At 62.1% G+C, this 17,637-nt stretch overlaps 1 protein-coding gene across 3 annotated transcripts in view; it reads left to right on the top strand.

The window, feature by feature from the left end:
* LAMA5 (laminin subunit alpha 5) overlaps positions 1-17,637 on the top strand; it is a 66,274-nt gene that overhangs the window by 12,789 nt on the left and 35,848 nt on the right. For 2 of the 3 annotated variants that reach the window (XM_087819215.1, XM_087819216.1), the window contains exons 2-6: positions 7,101-7,253; positions 15,741-15,858; positions 16,132-16,250; positions 16,333-16,503; positions 16,643-16,740. In XM_087819215.1, coding sequence (XP_087675341.1) covers positions 15,816-15,858; positions 16,132-16,250; positions 16,333-16,503; positions 16,643-16,740 — 431 coding nt within the window. In that variant the 5' untranslated portion in view covers positions 7,101-7,253; positions 15,741-15,815. Of the gene's footprint in view, positions 1-1,979; positions 2,238-7,100; positions 7,254-15,740; positions 15,859-16,131; positions 16,251-16,332; positions 16,504-16,642; positions 16,741-17,637 lie in introns of those variants that run through there. The other variant, XM_087819214.1, reaches the window with a different exon arrangement.

The raw sequence follows: 17,637 nt of genomic DNA, 5'->3' as shown, positions 1-17,637 counted from the left end.
GTAATTAACCCCCTCCAGCTGGGTGCTGTGGCTGACTCAGCGCATCTCAGGCAGCTGCTTCTCCTGCCCGCCTGCTCTGTGTCCTTGGGTGAAGGAGGCCTGGCCAGGAGAGGGCTCAGAGGGAACCACCCACCACCTGTGCCGCCTGGCCCCTCCAGATATAATGGGAAGATTACCTAGATCAGGGGGAGGGTTCCCGCTCTCCAGCCCCAGACTGCCAGGGTTCCCAGCTGTCATGGGGTGATGGGGGCAGGTGGGTACTGCTGTGGTGTTTGCAATGGGGGGGACCTCAGGAGGGGCAGGAGCGCTGGGCAGGTCAAATCCCCCATCCGAGACTGCTACTGCCTGGAGGTGGCTGTCCTTTGCAAGGGATCATAAATTAGCTCCTGAGCCAGACTGTCTGGTAACTCTGGATTCCTCCACGTCTCCTGCCCACCCTCTGAGCTGGTCCTCCCCCACTCAGAGCTTCTCCTGCAAAGGGAGCTGCTTCTTCTCACCCCCCACCCCCCACCCCCACCCCCACCCCCACCCCCCGCCGAGGTGAGAAAACTAAAAGTGACTTTACAGAATTACAAAGTTGGAGAGGGAGAGGGGAGGGAGGGTCATTCTCACTGCCTATTTCCCAACTCTGAAAGGAGAGAAGGGGCTACCCAGCCCCTAGATATTCAGGATTTGCAGAAGGCGGAGGGAGGGGAGCAGCAGTAGTGCAAGCTCCTGGGAGCAGCTGCCAGTGCAGGAGCCCCACCAGGACCAGCTGGATGTGGCCCCACAAACTCCCCGCCCCCAGGACTGTCCAGGGGGTCCCATGTGGGACAGACACCCGCTGGCCTGGCTCAGAGAATGGTGAGAGCTGCCAGCCCAGCAGCTGCGGCCCCATTCCCACCTCCTCGGGCTTCCCTTGAGGCCGTTTTGGGCCAGGAGCCTCCCAAAGGCAGAAAGAGCTGAGACAAAACGGGAGAAGCTTTGTCCCATTTCCCGGAGGTCCTCCAGTGCCTGCCCTGTGCAGGGCAGTGGCCCTGAGCAAGAGAGTTCAGCCTGGCCCAAGAAGTTGGGGTCCACATTGCCCCCAAGCACAGGCACTGCCTGGCACAAGGGCAGGTCCACCCCCCCCACCCGGAAGCAGGTGCTCAATACTTGTCCTCCACATTTTTCCTGGCACCCACCAGGCCATGAACACCCTTCATTTGCTGCATGGGTGGGCATTTGGGCCTGTCCCTCCTGATTCATTTTCCTGTTTTAGAATAGTTTTAATCCAAACCACAGGGGGTATGTATGAATCTGACCTGGCCCCCAGGGAAGCATGGGGTCCGCAGTGGGCGTTTCCCGGTCCCTCTGCGGATGGGTTCCCTCCAGGGGCCCCAAACAGGCCACTGACGTGGTTCAGAGTGCACCTCGCACACCTGCAGGACGGAGCAGCCGTGGGCGCAGTATGGGAACCGGCCTGGCGGCTCCAGACGCTGTGCGAATCTAGGGGTGCGGGTGGAGACCCGCTGGGTAGCTGAGGGAGATGCCCGAGTTGGACGCGGGGCGACGCGACCGTGCCACTCCGGGCAGCCGTGCCTGCGCGCGGGCCGCCGGGGGCGCTCGGCCCGAGAGGTGCCCGAAGTTATGGAAACAAAGAGCGGAGCCTCCAGGCTGGGACACGCCGGGCGGGCGGGCCGGGGACCGGGAGCGCCACCGGGCGCGGCGGTGTCGCCCGGGAACCAAGCCACGCCCTGGGGGGCCCGGCGGCCCCGAGTTCCCACGGCCTGGCGCGGGGCCAGCAGGTGCCCCTTCCGGAGGCCGGCCGGCCGGGTCGGAGGGTTCAGGCGCCGCCCCGCTCCTCCCCCTCCCAGTCCCCGGGGCCCGGGGCTCGGGCGCGCTGGGGCGGGGGCCTGACGTCGGGGGCGGAGCGAGCGGCCGGGCCCCGCGCTCACACCCCACGGGGCTCCCGCGGCGAGCAGTCCAGGAGCGCGGAGAGCTCGGCCGGGACCTGCGAGATGGGGGGGTGGCGCCCCGAGCCCCCGCGGCTGCTGCTGGGCGCGCTGGCCCTGCTGGGCGCGGCGCGGGCGGCGGCGGGCGGCGGCTTCAGCCTGCACCCACCCTACTTCAATCTGGCCGAGGGAGCCCGCATCGCCGCCTCGGCCACCTGCGGCGAGGAGGCCCCGGCCCGCGGCGCGCCGCGCCCCACCGAGGACCTCTACTGCAAGCTGGTGGGGGGCCCCGTGGCCGGCGGGGACCCCAACCAGACCATCCAGGTGAGCGCGGGCCGGAGACCGGGTCGCCGCGGGCGAGGGGGACGCGGGCCGGGACCCCGCGCCCGGCAGACCGACCCGGTGGGGAGCGCCGCGGCCGGGGAGAGCGCAGACGCGGACGGAAGCCCCGCGTCCCGCCCCGACTCTCCGGTTCTACATTTCGGAGAACCGAAGGGACCCAACTCGGCCGTTCAGGCTCCGCCAGAGACGGCGCGACCCACCCCACTCAGCCCCGGGACGGCGGGACGCCGCGTTCCCGCGCGGACTGCGGGGCGCAGGGGGGCTGGTGCCCAGTCCCTGGAGGCCCCAAGTCCCGGGATGCGGGCGAGGTGGGACTTGGCAGCAACAGCCTGCCGCCTGCGGGGGGGCGGGGGCGGACCCGCTCCGCCTTCCCCGGGACGAGCTGGAACCTGCCGCCGGCGTCCGGATGGGACGGGACGGGACGGGACGGGACGGGAGGGGCCAGACCCGGGAGGCGCTCTCCCAGCCGCGAAGGGGGAAGCCGTTCTCACTGGGGGGCGGGGGGGTCTGTGGACTTGGTGGGGCCCTGGAGGTGGGGAAACAGCCACCCTGGCAGGAGAGGCTGGGGGAGGGGAGGAAGGTAGTTGGACAGTTGATTAGCTGGGGCGGGTGAAGAAGGACCCTCAGCTGGGCCCCTTCCCTGCCTGTCTTCTGCCCGCCCTTGCCCCCCCATGGAGGGAGGAACGCAGAGGGGGGTCCCGGTGTAGCCTAGCCATCCCGGCAGAGTGCTGCCTCCATCAGGCTCCTCATTCACCTGCAGCGCTCCTCTAAACCCTGCACAGCAGAGATTGGAGGTCTCGAGCCCACATTTCAGATGCAGAAACTGAGGCCTGAAAAGGTGCAGACACCTGTGGAAGTTTCACAGCAAGATCCTGATTTAGCTGGAATGAGCAGTGAAAACCAGGGCCACTGCGGGCCCTTGGCACATCTGGCTGATGTCAAAGGGGCCAGGTCCAGGGAAGAAGCTTGTGTGGGGATTTCCAAAGCTGCCATGACTATGCACGAGCAGGGTGTGGGGTGGGGTGGGGGTGCCTGCCACCCCCCCTCACTGCTCAGCTGAGATTCTGCCACTCAGGTACTGGCAGCTCCAGACCACCTCTGAACCCCAGACCTCTCTTCCCCTCTGCCCACCTGTGCTGCCTGGCCCCAGGTGGCGGGCCCTGCAGGAAGGGGCCCTTCATTGCCCCTTTGTAGTGCTTAAAGGAGCAGCCCGGAGCCGGTGGCCAGGGCTCAAAGCCCTTCTTGTCTGCTGCTCCTTAGCTGTGTGGTTTCCTCCCAGAGCCTTAAGTCTCCTCGTCTGTAAAATGGGCATGGTGTGAAGGGCCTGTCTCACCTGGATTTGGAGACTGGGAAGCCGTCTGTCACATAGTGACTGCTTGGCAACCAGTGGTGTTATGTGCCACAGAGCTGGCCCTGAATGAGAAGCATCAACCTGCTCACCCAGCCCATGGTCTAGCAAGAAAGACCAAAGCTTTCCCTGAAAGCCTGTGGCACTCAGCGATTAGCACCCCTGCTCTGAGGCTGCTGGGGTGAGGCATGGTAGAAAGACTGGTGGCCAGATGGACCTGAGCTAAACAGCCATGTGACCTTGGACAAGTCCCTGGAGTGGCCAGCACCTCTGCTCTCTTCTCTGAGGGCAATGGGTCAGCTCAGTGCCCTAGCCTCTGAATGAGTTGGTGATAGAGCCTTGCCCATCGAGTGGCCAGGTACAGGAGGTGCCAGGGAGGTGAAGCCACCTTCTCTCCATGGGTGAGCCCAGTCTTGTGCCAGCATGGGGGGTGGGTCATGGAGAATGTGGGGACCAAGGCTGCAGGCTCCTGGCTCCCAGAGGATCCCCTGGAGGAGAGGGGCAAGGGGGGGTGTCTCAGCTGAAGTATGGGTGAGCCCTGCTGGGTGAGGTAGTCCTGTGCAAGCGGCCCTCTCAGCCCAAGGTGGGCATGGGAGGAGTTCAAGACTGGCCCTCAGCCCTGCAGGGGAAGTTGGGGGCTAGGCTGCTGGTCTGGTGACTCACTGGGAGGGGAAGTGCTTATCGCCGCTCCCTGTTTCCTCACTCTGTTCCCAATAGGACCCTCTACAGTCATGGCGCAGAGGGAGCCTGGATTCCCCTGCCCACTGTGAGCCCAAGCCAGGCACAATGAGGACTGCTAGTAGGGTTGCCTCTCCCTGACTCTCTGCATGGTCCCAAGTGGAATCTTCCCTCAACCCAGCCCCCAAGTGGTGCTCACAGGCTGGGAGGGTTCTTTACCATAGGCAGCCTCTCTGGAAGGCCACCACCCCAGCCAGATGTCTTGCCCACCTCTCTGTGAAACCTCCCCGCCAGCCAGGCAGGGACAGCCTGCACTCATGTGTGCAGTACTTCTGCTGACACCCTTGAACCCCTCCTCTGCTTGCCCTAGAGCTCCCACAGGCCCGGGAGCTAGAGGCCCAGGTTCCAGTTTAGGGGTCACCATTTGAGCCCGGCAGTATGACCCACATGGCTCATGCTACTTCTCTGGTGTCCTCCATGGTTCTGTCTCCAAGGTGTGGCAGCTCTGGGTGGTGGGCTCAGAAACACAGATAAGAACAAGACAGGTGCCCCCCACTCCACTTCTCAGTCCCTGGGGAGGCAGTAAACACAGAATTACTAATAGCCAGTCAATTCCAGGTCTAGAGACAGAATAAATAAAGCAAGGTGATGCCTGGGGGGGGGGGAGGTCAGGTCAGCGTCCTGGGTGGTCTACTAGAGCTGGGTGGGGGAGCTGCTGAGGAGGTAACATTTGAGCTGAGCCAAGGACAGGAGGTCAGAGTACAAAGGCCCCAGGCAGGAGCCAGGTCTGGGATGGGAGAACTCAGCACCCAGCACCAGAGTCCAGGAGCCCACTCTGCTGCCTGTTGGTCTCACCCAGCCAGGTGCATGGTATGGTAGAAGCCTGGGGCAGACCCATCCAGGGGAGGCACCGCTGTGCACATGTGGGGCCTGGGAGTTGGGGTGGAGCATCCCACACCCCCACCTCCAGCTCCTCGCATAAGGTCTGGTCCCCTGGGAGGCTGGGGGGCGGTGTGTGGCTGCCTTTTACCAGACTCGGTCTCTTGGGCCTCAATCACTGCCAAGTCCTGGAGAGCCTCCTTTGTGTACAGAGGGATGGCAGGTCTGGTTTCCTCGGGTGGGGGTTTGGTCTCCACTGGGCCAGTGCCCAGGGCCCAGCCCTGCCCCCACCCCACCCCAGGCTTCCAGTATCTGCTCCTCCCGATAGGGACAGCAGGCCAGGATGCTGCTGGAAGCACTCTGTCCTCCTAGAAGACAGGCCCCTGGCAGGTGTCTGGACCATGACAGAAGCAGCTGCCAGGCCTGGGGTGGGATGGTTAATCCTGGGACGGCTGAAACAGGTGCCAGCATTACCCCCACTCTTTGGATGGGGACACTGAGGCTTAGCAGCTACCATGACTTGGCCGGGTCCCAGGGCTCAGAAGCAGCAGAACCAGAAGGTCCAGACCTTGCCTGCTGGCTGCCCCCATGCCTCCACTCTGGGGGCCTGTCCCCATAGGCCACTGCAATGTCTTAGTTCAGTCTCTCTGGAGAGCCTAATCCAAATGGCTCTGGGTGAGAGCCTGGCAGGGGTATTGTGGAACACAGGCCGCTGGGAGGTGGGTCAAGGGAATCTCCTCTCCTGATGTTCCTGGTTCCCTGGACCCCTCGCCCCCAAGGTGATCCCAGCCTTCTGTTTGTAGGGAGCATATGAGTTGCCCCTTGACTGGCCCCTTTCCCCTCAGCTCCAGCTACATTGACCTTCTCTCTCTTTACTCAGTGGCTCTTCCTGCCCCAGGGCCTTTGCACAAGCAGCCCCTCTAGAGCACACATCTCCTTACAGTGCATGCCACCTCCTCAGAGAGGCCTACTTTGATTTTCCCACTTAAAATGGGTGTCCCTGCCTTGGCGGGTGTGGCTCAGTTGGTGGAGCATCATCCCAAGCGCCAAAAGGTTGCTGGTTTGATTCTTGGTCAGGGCACATGCCCAGGTTGGGGGTTCAGTACCCTGTCAGGGTGCATACGGAAGTATACCAATCGATGCTTCTCTCTCATCAATGTTTTTTTCTCTCTCTCCCTCTCCTTTCTTCTCTCTCTAAACAAATCAATAAAAATATATTTTACAAATAAGTAAATGCATAAATAAATAAATAAATACAATGGGTGTCCCTCTCCTTTCCCACTCTTAGTTCCTCCACAATGGGTGTGAGCACCTCTCACATGAGCGACATTCCCGGAGTCAAGAATGCAGAAGAGCGCTGGCCGGTTTGGCTCCGTGGTTGGAGCATCGGCCTGTGGACTGAAGGGTCCCAGGTTCGATTCCAGTCAAGGGCACATACCCATGTCCCTCAGTTGCTGGGTAGAGCTCAGCCCCGGTCAGGGTGCATGCGGGAGGCTGCCATTCAATGTTTCTCTCACGTAGATGTCTCTCTCTCTCTCTCTCTCTCTCTCTCTCTCTCCCTCCCTCTCCCTCTCCCTCTCCCTCTCCCTCTCCCTCTCCCTCTCCCTCTCCCTCTCCCTCTCCCTCTCCCTCTCCCTCTCCCTCTCCCTCTCCCTCTCCCTCTCCCTCTCCCTCTCCCTCTCCCTCTCCCTCTCCCTCTCCCTCTCCCTCTCCCTCTCCCTCTCCCTCTCCCTCTCTCCCCCTTCCACTCTCAGAAAAAGCAATGAAAAAATATCCTCCAGTGAGGGTTAAAAAAAAAAGAATGCAGTAGACACAGCAAATGAGTGAATAGTGAATAAGGGTCCCCAGACTGAGGTGGACAGTGTGATGGGTGGGAGGAGGACTGGCAGGAACAAGAAGCCCCAGCCGTTCTCTACCATCTGACCGCTCCCTCCCCACAGGGCCAGTACTGTGACATCTGCACAGCTGCGAACAGCAACAAGGCACACCCCGTGAGCAATGCCATCGACGGCACAGAGCGCTGGTGGCAGAGCCCACCGCTGTCCCGTGGCCTGGAGTACAATGAGGTCAACGTCACCCTGGACCTGGGCCAGGTAGAGTCCCTTTTTTGCCTGCTGCAGCCCCCACGTCTGCATTTCTGACCCTACGGCTCCCCTTGGGGCACAGACTGGAAGGTGAGGTGCCCACCCAAGCAAGCCCTTGGGCCGGCTGTCCAGGCACAGACTGTCTGCTGGTGTGGCAATGGGCAGCTCTGTGTTCTTTGCACATCCCTGTGGCGAACAGGCAAAGTGGGTGCTGACCAATGGTTCGGTGGGGAGTTAGGGTGGGGGTGCTGAGGGTCCCACATGGAGGTGGCCAAATGCTGAGCCCTGGTGTTTGCTCTGAGGATTCCTCTGCAGGAAGCCGGGCTCTGGCTTGCTGGTGTGGGAGGGGCCCCAGGAATGTGGAGGAGGCTGGGGGAAGTGGACATTCCTGGGATACCTGTGCTGCAGAGGCCACCGCGGGGTCAGGTGTGCCCTCAGGGTCAGGTGTGCCTTCTCCAGGCCCTGTGCAGGCGGGAGGTGAGGCCCTGCATATCCCAGTGACAGAAGAGTCCCCCTGAGTGGACCCTGCTGGTCAGACTCAGGTCCAGGGTGTGTCCCTCTCTCCCTCTCGCTGTGTGACTTTGCCCAACCTGGCCTTGGTATCCTGGCTTGTGAAATGGGCCAGCAATCCCATTGCCTCCTGGGATGGGGTGGGGAGGGGTGAATGAAGCTGGGCCTGCCTGGATTTGGGGCTACAAGGCTGATCCTGCCAGATTCCACCCTGTGGGGGGAGCGGGAAAGCAATCAGGTCCAGAGGCTAGAGTCCAGGATGGCTTTGCTGTTGTCATATCGTGTGACCTGCTGTGTCTGCCCCTTGCTGAGCCTCTTCCCTCTGAGGGTGTCAGAGGAGAGGTGGCGAAGTGTCTCCCATGAGCTGACTGGAAGGGCAGGCCCCATGGGCAGGTTTGGGGTGCAGTGTTGAGTAGCTCCTGCCTGGGCCTGGAGGCCTGGCCCAGTGGTCGGGTGGGCAGTGAGGGTAGTGGGTAGTGGGTTCAAATTCTAACAAGTGGCCTGAAATTTGGGGGCCCTGGATTGGCTGTGATGTCCAAGAGAGGAAAGGGGCTGGGTGGGAACTAGGGAGAGGGCCTTCCCTCATGGCTCCCTGCCTGCAGGCCCTGGGGCTGGGACTGGTACCTGGCCCAGGTCTGGCTGGGGCTTGGCCCATTTCCCCTCTGCTCACGGGGTTTTCACCATGTCTATCTGTGTTCTCCTGTCTCTGGGAACCTGGGAGGGACCTCAAAGCCCTGTGTGACTCAGGGTCCCCTTCTCTGGTACTGCCGGTGGGGAGGGGAGCTGTGCCCCCCCCCCTCGTTGGTCAGAGGAAACTTATGCTGAGCTGGTGGGTTCTTCTTGCTGCTCCTCCCGGTCTTCCTTCTCGCCTCCCTGTGGGACAGGCCTGGCCAGGCTGGGGGAGGGGCAAGGGCCCTAGCTGGGGGTGCAATGGCCCAGTCTCCATGGCAACCCCAGAGCGGCCTCAGAGCAGGTGAGCACAGTGCCTGCAGCCAGAAGTGCAGTGGTGGTGCTTAGGAGGAGCTGGCACAGTCCCTGCCCCTCCCGGCTCTATGACCTTTGAGCCACTGTCTCCACATTTGTGAACCTGGGTGACAGGCAGCTCATTTGTTTTGTAGACCAGGCCTAGGCCAGGGAGAGGGGTCACCATGTGTCCATCCTGCCTATTCAAGCCTCAGTTTCCCCAACTATAAAATGACCCGAAGGTGAAAGGGGCCATTTCCAGGTCTGCTTGGGGAGAAGGACCCACCCATCTACCTCCCCTGACATCAATTCACCAACCCCCCCTCAACCTTCCCTTCCTCTCTCCATCTACCTATTTCTCCCTGCTGTCTTTCCCACATACACCCCATCCCTGATTGCCCATGAACCCACCAAAGCTCCTGTCTTGGTTTGGGCTGAGGGGAGGGGCACCCTTGGTCGGGGTGGGGCAAGAGGTGCAGGGACTGGCCCACTAGTGTGTCTTGGAGTTGGGTGGGGCAATGGACCCAGGTTCCAGCTCCACGGGCAAGAGAATCTCTAAGCCACGGGGGAATTCCAGTGGGAATATAGGAAACGGAGCTCATTGCTCTCCTCCCTGAGGCACTGAGCAGTGACTGGCTCTTGGTGACGCCACTTGCTGAGGTTGGGGATGGAGACCAGGTCCTACCCTCAGCACCCAGTCTGGGGCGGAGGAGCTTACGAAGGGTAGGAAGTGAGGGCTCTGGGGGCCGGAGCACTGGGGAGGCATTTGCAGGTTTAGGCCTGGAGTGTGTCCACCTGGGCCCTCATAGTGACCCTGGGGTCTGTGCCCTCAAGTCTACACAGGTCTGATGAGAGGAGTGGCTGGTGCCCATAGTCAGATTGAGGAGGTCCCCAGGGCAGGACTCTGGAGCATACTCCCTGGTGCAAATGAGAGACAGACCAAGCTGGAGGGGCCTGGCTAAGTTAACCCAGCCCAGTGGTCCCAACCCACGACTGGGGCTTTCTCGCTTTGAGCAATCCTTGGAGGCAAGGGTCCAGGTAGGGTTTGGCTTGGGCTTCCGTCAGGAAGTGGGACTGAGTGGGCAGCAGGGCTGGGCACTGCCGGTGGCGAGCTGCCAGCTGCCTTTGTTCTGGGATCTCAAGTGGACGGCCTGGAAAGGGGGTGGGGGCAGCCAGCACTGGGCATCAGGAGGCCTTCCTGCCCCTGGGAGGACTGAGAAAGGGGTCATGGGCTGTATCACAGCTCATCATATGCCTAGTGGGTGGCCCGGGGCTGGCTAGGGGCAGTGGACCTGCCCCCTCTTTGCATTGTCATGTTGAGCCCTGGTCTGCTCTTTCCCATGGAGCAGGTATTAGACCCCTTTCTTTCCCAAGTTGCAGATGGAGAAACTGACACTCCAGGAGCCAAGTCCTGGCTGGGAGGGTATGGATGGGCCCAGGCCTTGGCACTCCATTCTGCCCACTGCATGGATCTGGGCCAGGAACCCTCAGGCCCGAGACAACCATCACTGGTCTGAACCTGGTTAGATGCCAGCCTCATAAGGGGTTTTCCTCCGTGTGGGTCCAGGAAGGCTCCACGCTGGTGCCAGAGGGGCAGTATTCTGAGTCCCATTGGTAACCTGCCAGGGTTCTCCCCGGGGCAACAGGTTCTTGCTTATCTCTTGTCTCTTCCCTGCGACCTCCTACTGCCTCAGGCTCTCCCTTCCCAGGACCCAGGGCAGGGCAAGTGCTGTGTCTCATCTCCTGGGCTCAGGCCACCCAGCGAGGCATGTCCCAACCCAAGTGCCCCACCCCACCAGGGGTTCTGCCATGGGGTCTCAAGCCCTCTGCCTCCTCTGCCCAGTGGTTTTGAGGACCTGGGCAGGTGAGTTGAGGCCCATCGGGCATCCTCCTCCCTCTCCAGACATCTCCCTGGTGGCCCTTACCTGTGGCTGCAGCCCACACTCCCCAGGTCTGGCTTCCAGTGAGGGGTGCTGAAGCCCTGTGCTGAGGCAGGTCTGCACAGGGCTGCAGGGGTGCAGACTGGAGGGCCAGGTGGAGGGGTACAGCAGGGTGAAGGTGCAGAGGGGAACAATGCCAACCTTGGGGTGTAGGCTGGGTGGTTGGCTGTGAGTCTAAAAGTGTGGGTTGGAGGCTAGAAATGCCAGGTGAGGGGCCTGTTCCCTCCCTGGGGGACAGTACACCAGGTGGGGTTGTGAAGCAGAGCTCCAGTGAGGCTGCAAACATTGGAGGGTGAGAGTGCTCCCTGGGCACCTGGGGACACTGAGGTCCCAAGACCACATGCTGGTGTCTGGAGGAGACTCAGGGCTTGGCCTCGGCTGGGCCATCTGGCCTCCTTGCCTCAGTTTCCTCCTCTGTACATGGGAGGTGAGGGCACCTGGGCACCTGCTTGAGGAGCTTTAGACTCCTTTGGCTGGAGCTCCAATTCCAGGCAGCATGCCCTCAGAGGCTCGATGGCTCAGGGCTCCCTGGTCAGGCCTCCTGGTCCCCAAGTGCCTGCTGGCCTGGCTCCCCGGGCCCAGCTGGGCACTCGGCCATGTGGCCAGTCCCCTAGAAGGGTCAGCGGGGTTATTCGAGGGGAGCAGCAGGAAGTTTGGCCAAGGCTGGCTAGGCTCTGGTTACAGAGCCCAGCAGCCAGGACAGGTGTGGGGGCCGGACCGGACACAGCCCCTTGAGCTGGGCTCACTGGGGAGGACAGTGGGGTGGGGGCGTCCTGGGTGGCCAGCCGGAGGCACCACCTTTTCTGGCGCAGTCCCATCTCGTCTCACAAGAATCGACGAAACCCTGCCTCTGCTTGGTCCTTTGCTCAGAGGACACAGGCCTTTGTCCCTGGCCCGTGCTTCTTGCCCTTGCCGCACTCACCCTCAGCGCCACACACCACCAGCCTGGCTGCCCGCCTCTACTCACTCTGGGTGCACACAGATTCCCCTGCCACCTCCCATCAAGCCCCCCCAGGCCTCGAGTCCCCCAAAGGCTCCTGTTTGCCATCTGTTTTTAAACAAACCCCACAGTGTTGACCTCTAGCAGTACTCCTCACCAGAGACTAAACTGTTTGGGTTTGGGGTCCCCTTGGGATAAACTCCATTTCCTGTGGCCTGGGGCTGACCATCTGGCCCGACCTGGGCCACTGCAGGGGGTGGGGGCAGGGAGCTCCGCTGAGCTGCTGGCCACTTGGGCATTTAGACTCCACTCCCCTTTGAGCTCCTGGATACCCACAGAGGCCCTCCCACTCCATCCATCCCCTGAAATTCCACCACCCTGCTCTGCACACCTGTTTGCTGGGTACCCACCCAGCAGAGTCAGGTCCCTGGGGCCTCTGCCTGTCCTCGCTGCATTTCCATGTTTTACTTTTCCATTCTCTGTCTCTCCTGGAGCCGGCTCCTCCCTGTTCCTGGTGTGTGGACAGTCCTTTCTTATTTACCCAGTTGGGGGCCTGCGTAGACACACCTGCCCTGCTCTGCCCCGGCCCCTGCAGGCCTGACCAGCCCTTGCTGTGGCATTTATCTTCGTCAAGGTTTCCAGAGGGGTCTTTGCTGAGAGGGTGGGCACACTGGGGAGAAGCAGACCTAGGGGGCTGGCCAGGTACTTTCATCACACAGGGGTGGGGCCCAGAAGGCTGGCCCAGCAGTCTGGGCAGGGGATCTAGGAGGTCTGGGTGCCCTGCTGTTCACTCCTAGGGGAATGGCAAGCGAGCTAGCCCGGACGCTGGGTCTAGGAGGGGCTTCCTGCCTCCACCCGGCCATAGCCTGGGACCCTGGCCCAGCCCCAGGAATCAGCACCGGGCCCTGCTTCCGGCAGGGCCAGGGCTGAGTCACAGACTGCCAAGTGATTCATGCGGCCTGGCGGTAGGTGGGGGCTGGGCCCTCTACCCCCCAGGACAGGGACACGAGGGCGGTCTTGGTCTCCCTAGCCTGGAGATGGGCCAGGGCAGAGGTAGGGTGTGCTGGCCTGAACACCTTGCAGTCTGGGGGTCCCAGCCATGGCCTTGCCCGTGGTGACATGGGTGCCTGAGCTCAGAAGGCGGCTGGTCAACTGTTACCCTCTGCACCCCCCAGGGTCTCAGAGACCCTGCTGAGGTCTTCAGCACCACTTCCTCTCTAGCCCTCCCCATGTTGTCCAGACCCCAGCCCCGCCTCAAGCCCTCCCCTCCCCCACCGGGGGCCCTGCGTACCAGAGTGTGGTGTGGCATCAGGTCCAGAGTCTGAACAGGTGGCTATTAGCTTCTGCTTGTTCACCTCAGGGACAGGTGGTGTCTTCCATGCAGGCCTCTGGCAACCGTCACACCAGACCCCTGACCTCTGTGTTTGTCTTTTCACTGCCCCTGTGCCCAGGATGGGATGACTGGCCAGGGCCACATGGCCAATGGTGCCTGGAGCCCACCCAGGCCTCCTGTTCTGGCCCTGGCCCCGGTCAGACATGGGTCACAGGGTGAGGGAGGCAGATGCCCTCCTGCGGAGGCCTGGCCCTCTGAGGTCAGGCTGGGCGTGGAGGCCGGGGTGCGGTGACCAAGAAGCAGTCCGGCTGCTGTCCTGGAGATGTGCCTGCCCCAAAATAGCCAGATTGTTAAAAATAACTCAGGAGGCTTTTGTTTGGCTTTTACTTAAAAAACGTTTTTTCCTTCTGCAGAGAACTCTGCGGGAAAGGTCAGCCTGTGCTGGCAGCAGAGCCCAGCGGGTGGGTGGGGGCAGGGCTGTGGACAGTGAGGCCAGGGCTCTGCACCCCTCCCGGGTCATACCCAGTGTGGTCCTGGGAATGGCACCAGGTCATGGACAGATGGGGAGCACTGGGCTCATGCCTTTCCTCCCCTCCAGCCTGCGCCAGGGCCTTGGGGACAGATGTCTAGGGCCCCTGTGTGACAGATGACCAGGTGGACAGCCAGCAGGAGGCGGGGTCTTTCTTTAAGTGTGTCCCAGCATCATGGGGCGTGGGGGGAAGTTCCCATGACACCCTGTCCTGCCCGATCAGTGTCTTTGAATCAATATTTGTGCAAGTGCCCTCAGCTGGGAAAAATGCAGTGGCCTGCAGAGGGGGAGGGACAGAGCTGGCCAGCAGAGGGTACAGCCCGGTGGCCTCACTCAGGGAAAGGCGGGGGTGGGCCCCAGAGGCTTGGGGGAGGGGGGAGAGCCTTCAGTCTCCTGGGGGGCCTTCGGTGACTCATGCACACCCAGGTCCCCCAGGGCTCCCTGGAATGCCTGAAAGTTGGCCAAGGTGCAGGGCTGGGTGCAGGATCTGTCCCCCAGGAACTTGTTGCCCCTCCCCCAACCAAGCAGGGCGGGAAGATGACCTCAGAGCCTGGACATGGGTGAATAGGCTACATCCCCCACCCCAGGGAAAGGCCACTTGGCTTAACTTGGGCCCATCCCTGAGAACTCAGGCCTTCGGGGAAGGGCTGGGACTCAGCATAGGCATGCCTCTGGATCTTGCGACCCCGCCTCCCTGGCATTCTTAGCAGTCTGTGCTTCCTAAGGCTGGGTCTTGAGGGGTCCACACACCGTCCCTCCATGGGGTCACCATGGCGACCTCAAGAAGCCCTGGAAGAGACCCCTGCTTCACCTCAGCTGGTCTGGCGAGGATCCAGACCAGTGGATGCCCAAAGGGGACCTACTCCCCTGGGTTGGGCAGGGCCCTCCTGAGGGTGTGGGTGGTGGCCTGGTGTCATCCTCAAGGTCTATGGACAGTTCAGAGCCCACCTGGGGGTGCCCCTGTGAGCAGACCTAGGATGGGATGGGGGCTGGGCCCCTCATACCAGGCCCTGAGTGGGGGGTTGGCACCCCCCACATGTGGCATGTTTACCAGCATGCCTTTGCCCTGCATCTGGACCTCCCACTTATGGGTGCAGACTGGGGGTGTCTGTGTCCCCCTGCTCCCCTGCTCGGATCTCCTTGGAGCCCACACACCATGCACAGAACCCAGCCTGGACAGTAGCCACTGGCTTTGTTATTCTCTTGGCTTTGGGGCCGAGGGGAGGGGCTCAGAGCTTCCCGGGAGCCATTGTCCTTCCCAATGGGAGGCTGAGCCTGGAATGGGTGCTCCCAGGGTTGTGGGGGGCACAGAAGACCCACATGCTGGGGTGTAAGGGTGAAGCCTGCTCACATGCTGGCCCTCTGAGATCTGGGTGGCCCAGCCTCACCATTGAGGCCTTGGGCTAAGCAGGTGCTCTAAGCCCTTGCTCTGCCCAGTAGCCCCAGAGCCCTTTCCTGGGTGCCGTGGCCAGGGGTCAAGGGTTCCAGTGCCTACATGGGGATACTCACCTTGTACTTCATCTCTGGGGAGCTGGATGAGGGACGCCTTTGGTAGCAAGAGCCCGGCTCTCTATTTTCTAGTCTGTCTCCCCCACTGGAACCTTGTGACAATGGAGAGACTGGGCCCCAGCTGCTCTAGGCCCCCTGCCCCTGGGGCCTCGGTGCCTGGGGGTGGTCAGAGAGTGGAGGGGCAGGTTCGGAGTTGGTTCTGAGAATGATGAAGAGTGACCAGGTGAGACTGGGCCAGGGGCCCTGTCCCAGGAGTGGGTGTCACCTGCCAGCTGTGTGAGGAGGCCAGGCTTGATTGGGGCCAGTGTCTGACCTCTGCACAGGTTTGCCACTGGAGCTGTGGTGATGGGTGTGGGGAGAGTGAGTTCCTGTCTTCTCCTTCCCCAGCCCCACTGCCTGAGATCTGTAGACAGGCTGCCCCTCAAGTCTCAGCCTCAGAGCCCTAGGACCAGTGTGGCTGTTGGGCTCCTGGGGCAGGGATGGGGGTGGCAGGCAGGTCTGGCCCTGGGCCAACGCACCCCCAGACCCAGGCGGGGAGCCCTCAGAAATGGCGATGTCCCTGGTGTAGGCCTCAGTGGCCACAGGCCAGCCATCGAGCCCAGTGGCTGCGCCCTGAGCGGGCTGGCCATCTCCCCTGGGTTCGCACTTCTGGCCTTCACAGGAAAACCCACAGATGTCCACTGTGGGAGAAGGGAGGCCTGCACCACAGGGTGGAGGTGGCCCCCAGGTGAGAAGAGGGGGCCTCAGGGGCATCAACCCCTCACCACTGCAGGTATTCCACGTGGCCTATGTGCTCATCAAGTTTGCCAACTCCCCTCGGCCGGACCTCTGGGTGCTGGAGCGGTCCATGGACTTCGGCCACACCTATCAGCCATGGCAGTTCTTCGCCTGTGAGTCTCCCAGAGCCAGGGGCTGGCAGGCATGTCCCCAGGGTGGCTGTTACTGCCCTGCTCTGTCACACCCGGCTTCTGTGTGTGTCAGAACTGCTGGAGGTGCATCCCAAAGGCAGGTGGGTGTGAGTGGCCTGATGTGGGGCCAGTTCCACCGCACAGACCAGGCCAGGAGGCTCCGTGAAGTCCATGCACGCAGGGCAGTGCCATGCGGCCCGGGCTCCATGGGTTTTCCTGGGCCCTGCACCCTCACCTTTCACCCATTCCCTGCAGCCTCCAGGAGGGACTGCCTAGAGCGATTCGGGGTGCCAAGGCTGGAGCGCATCACGCAGGACGATGAGGTCCTCTGCACCACTGAGTACTCCCGGATTGTGCCCCTGGAGAATGGCGAGGTGGGCCGTCAGTGCATGGCAGGGTCCAGCCTGAGTGATGGTGGTAGTCAGGTGCTGGCCTAACTCTCTGTCCTGTCTCCAGGTCGTGGTGTCCCTGGTGAACGGACGCCCAGGGGCCAGGAACTTCTCCTACTCGCCCTTGCTGCGTGACTTCACCAAAGCCACCAACATCCGCCTGCGCTTCCTGCGCACAAACACACTGCTGGGTCACCTCATGGGCAAGGCACTGCGGGACCCCACTGTCACCCGCCGGGTGAGCATGCCAGCCCATGCCAGCTAGGGCGAGCCATGGAGGGAGTCTGGGTCACATGGGTGGGTCTGGACCACGTGGGGGTCCTGGTGGGTGGGTGGGGCTGGTGTGGGCAGCCACAGTGCTCACAGCCCGTGTGCAGTACTATTACAGCATCAAGGACATCAGCATTGGTGGCCGCTGTGTCTGCCACGGCCACGCGGATGTCTGTGACGCCAAAGACCCCTCAGATCCCTTCAGGTGAGACCTGCGGCTCTCTGCCCATTCCCTCCATTCCCTGCCCAACTCGGGGAGAACACCTGGTTCCACTGCCTGCCGTGTCCTGGCCTCTGTGACCTGCACTGGCCTGTTTCCCCATGTGTATGGTGAGGTAGAGGGGCCGTGCCCTGGGCCCTTTTGCCAGTAGAGGTGGGGCTCTCATTCAGACCCTGAGCACAGGGCCCTATGGAGGGGAGTCATTGAGGGAGGCCATTGGCCTGAGGCTGCCCTCTGGGCTGGACGGTGTGCCCACCCCACCTTCTTCCAGGACACAAACGACACACTCCCTGCTGCCCCCACCCCTGACCTTCACCTCCCATCACAGGTGGGCCAAACCCCCCACAGGTGCTCCACAGTGCAGGCAGCAGCCCCAGGCCCACTGAGTCAGCCAGCAAGGCAGAGCCCTGGCGTCTGCACCGTGTGCCTTGTACCTTCCTTGCCTCAAAATAACTCAGCCCCCAGGCCACTCTTGGATTTGGGGCCTGTTCTGTGCCTTCTGCTGTGGTTCTGTTGCTTTGTCTATACCTCAACCTATAGTGGGGCAAGTGCAACCCAAACAGCACAGAGGCTCACCCCATCTCATGGTCAAAGCCCCACTGAGAGGCAAACCGCAGACCTGTCCATTGCGGTTGATGGGCCTGAAGGAGGGGAGGGAGAACTGTGGTCTCCCTGGCTGGAGGGCTCGGGCAGGCCACAGGCAGTCCCTTGGGACCCACTTGGCTGTCCAGGCTCAGCACCGCCCCAAGCGGGGGTTCCTGCATGCCAAACTCAGGCACAGTAATTGCTCTGGGAAATTTAGTGCCAAGTAGGAACTCGTGAAGGCTGGGAGGGGAGCCCACTAAGCAGCCAAGTTGGTCTTGGAGAAGGGGCAGGTCTGTC

The sequence above is a fragment of the Miniopterus natalensis genome, chromosome 7 (assembly GCF_054644295.1).
Source record: "Miniopterus natalensis isolate mMinNat1 chromosome 7, mMinNat1.hap1, whole genome shotgun sequence".
Taxonomy (NCBI): domain Eukaryota; kingdom Metazoa; phylum Chordata; class Mammalia; order Chiroptera; family Miniopteridae; genus Miniopterus; species Miniopterus natalensis.
Note: the sequence above shows the minus strand (reverse complement) of the source record. Positions and strands in the feature narration are given on the sequence as shown.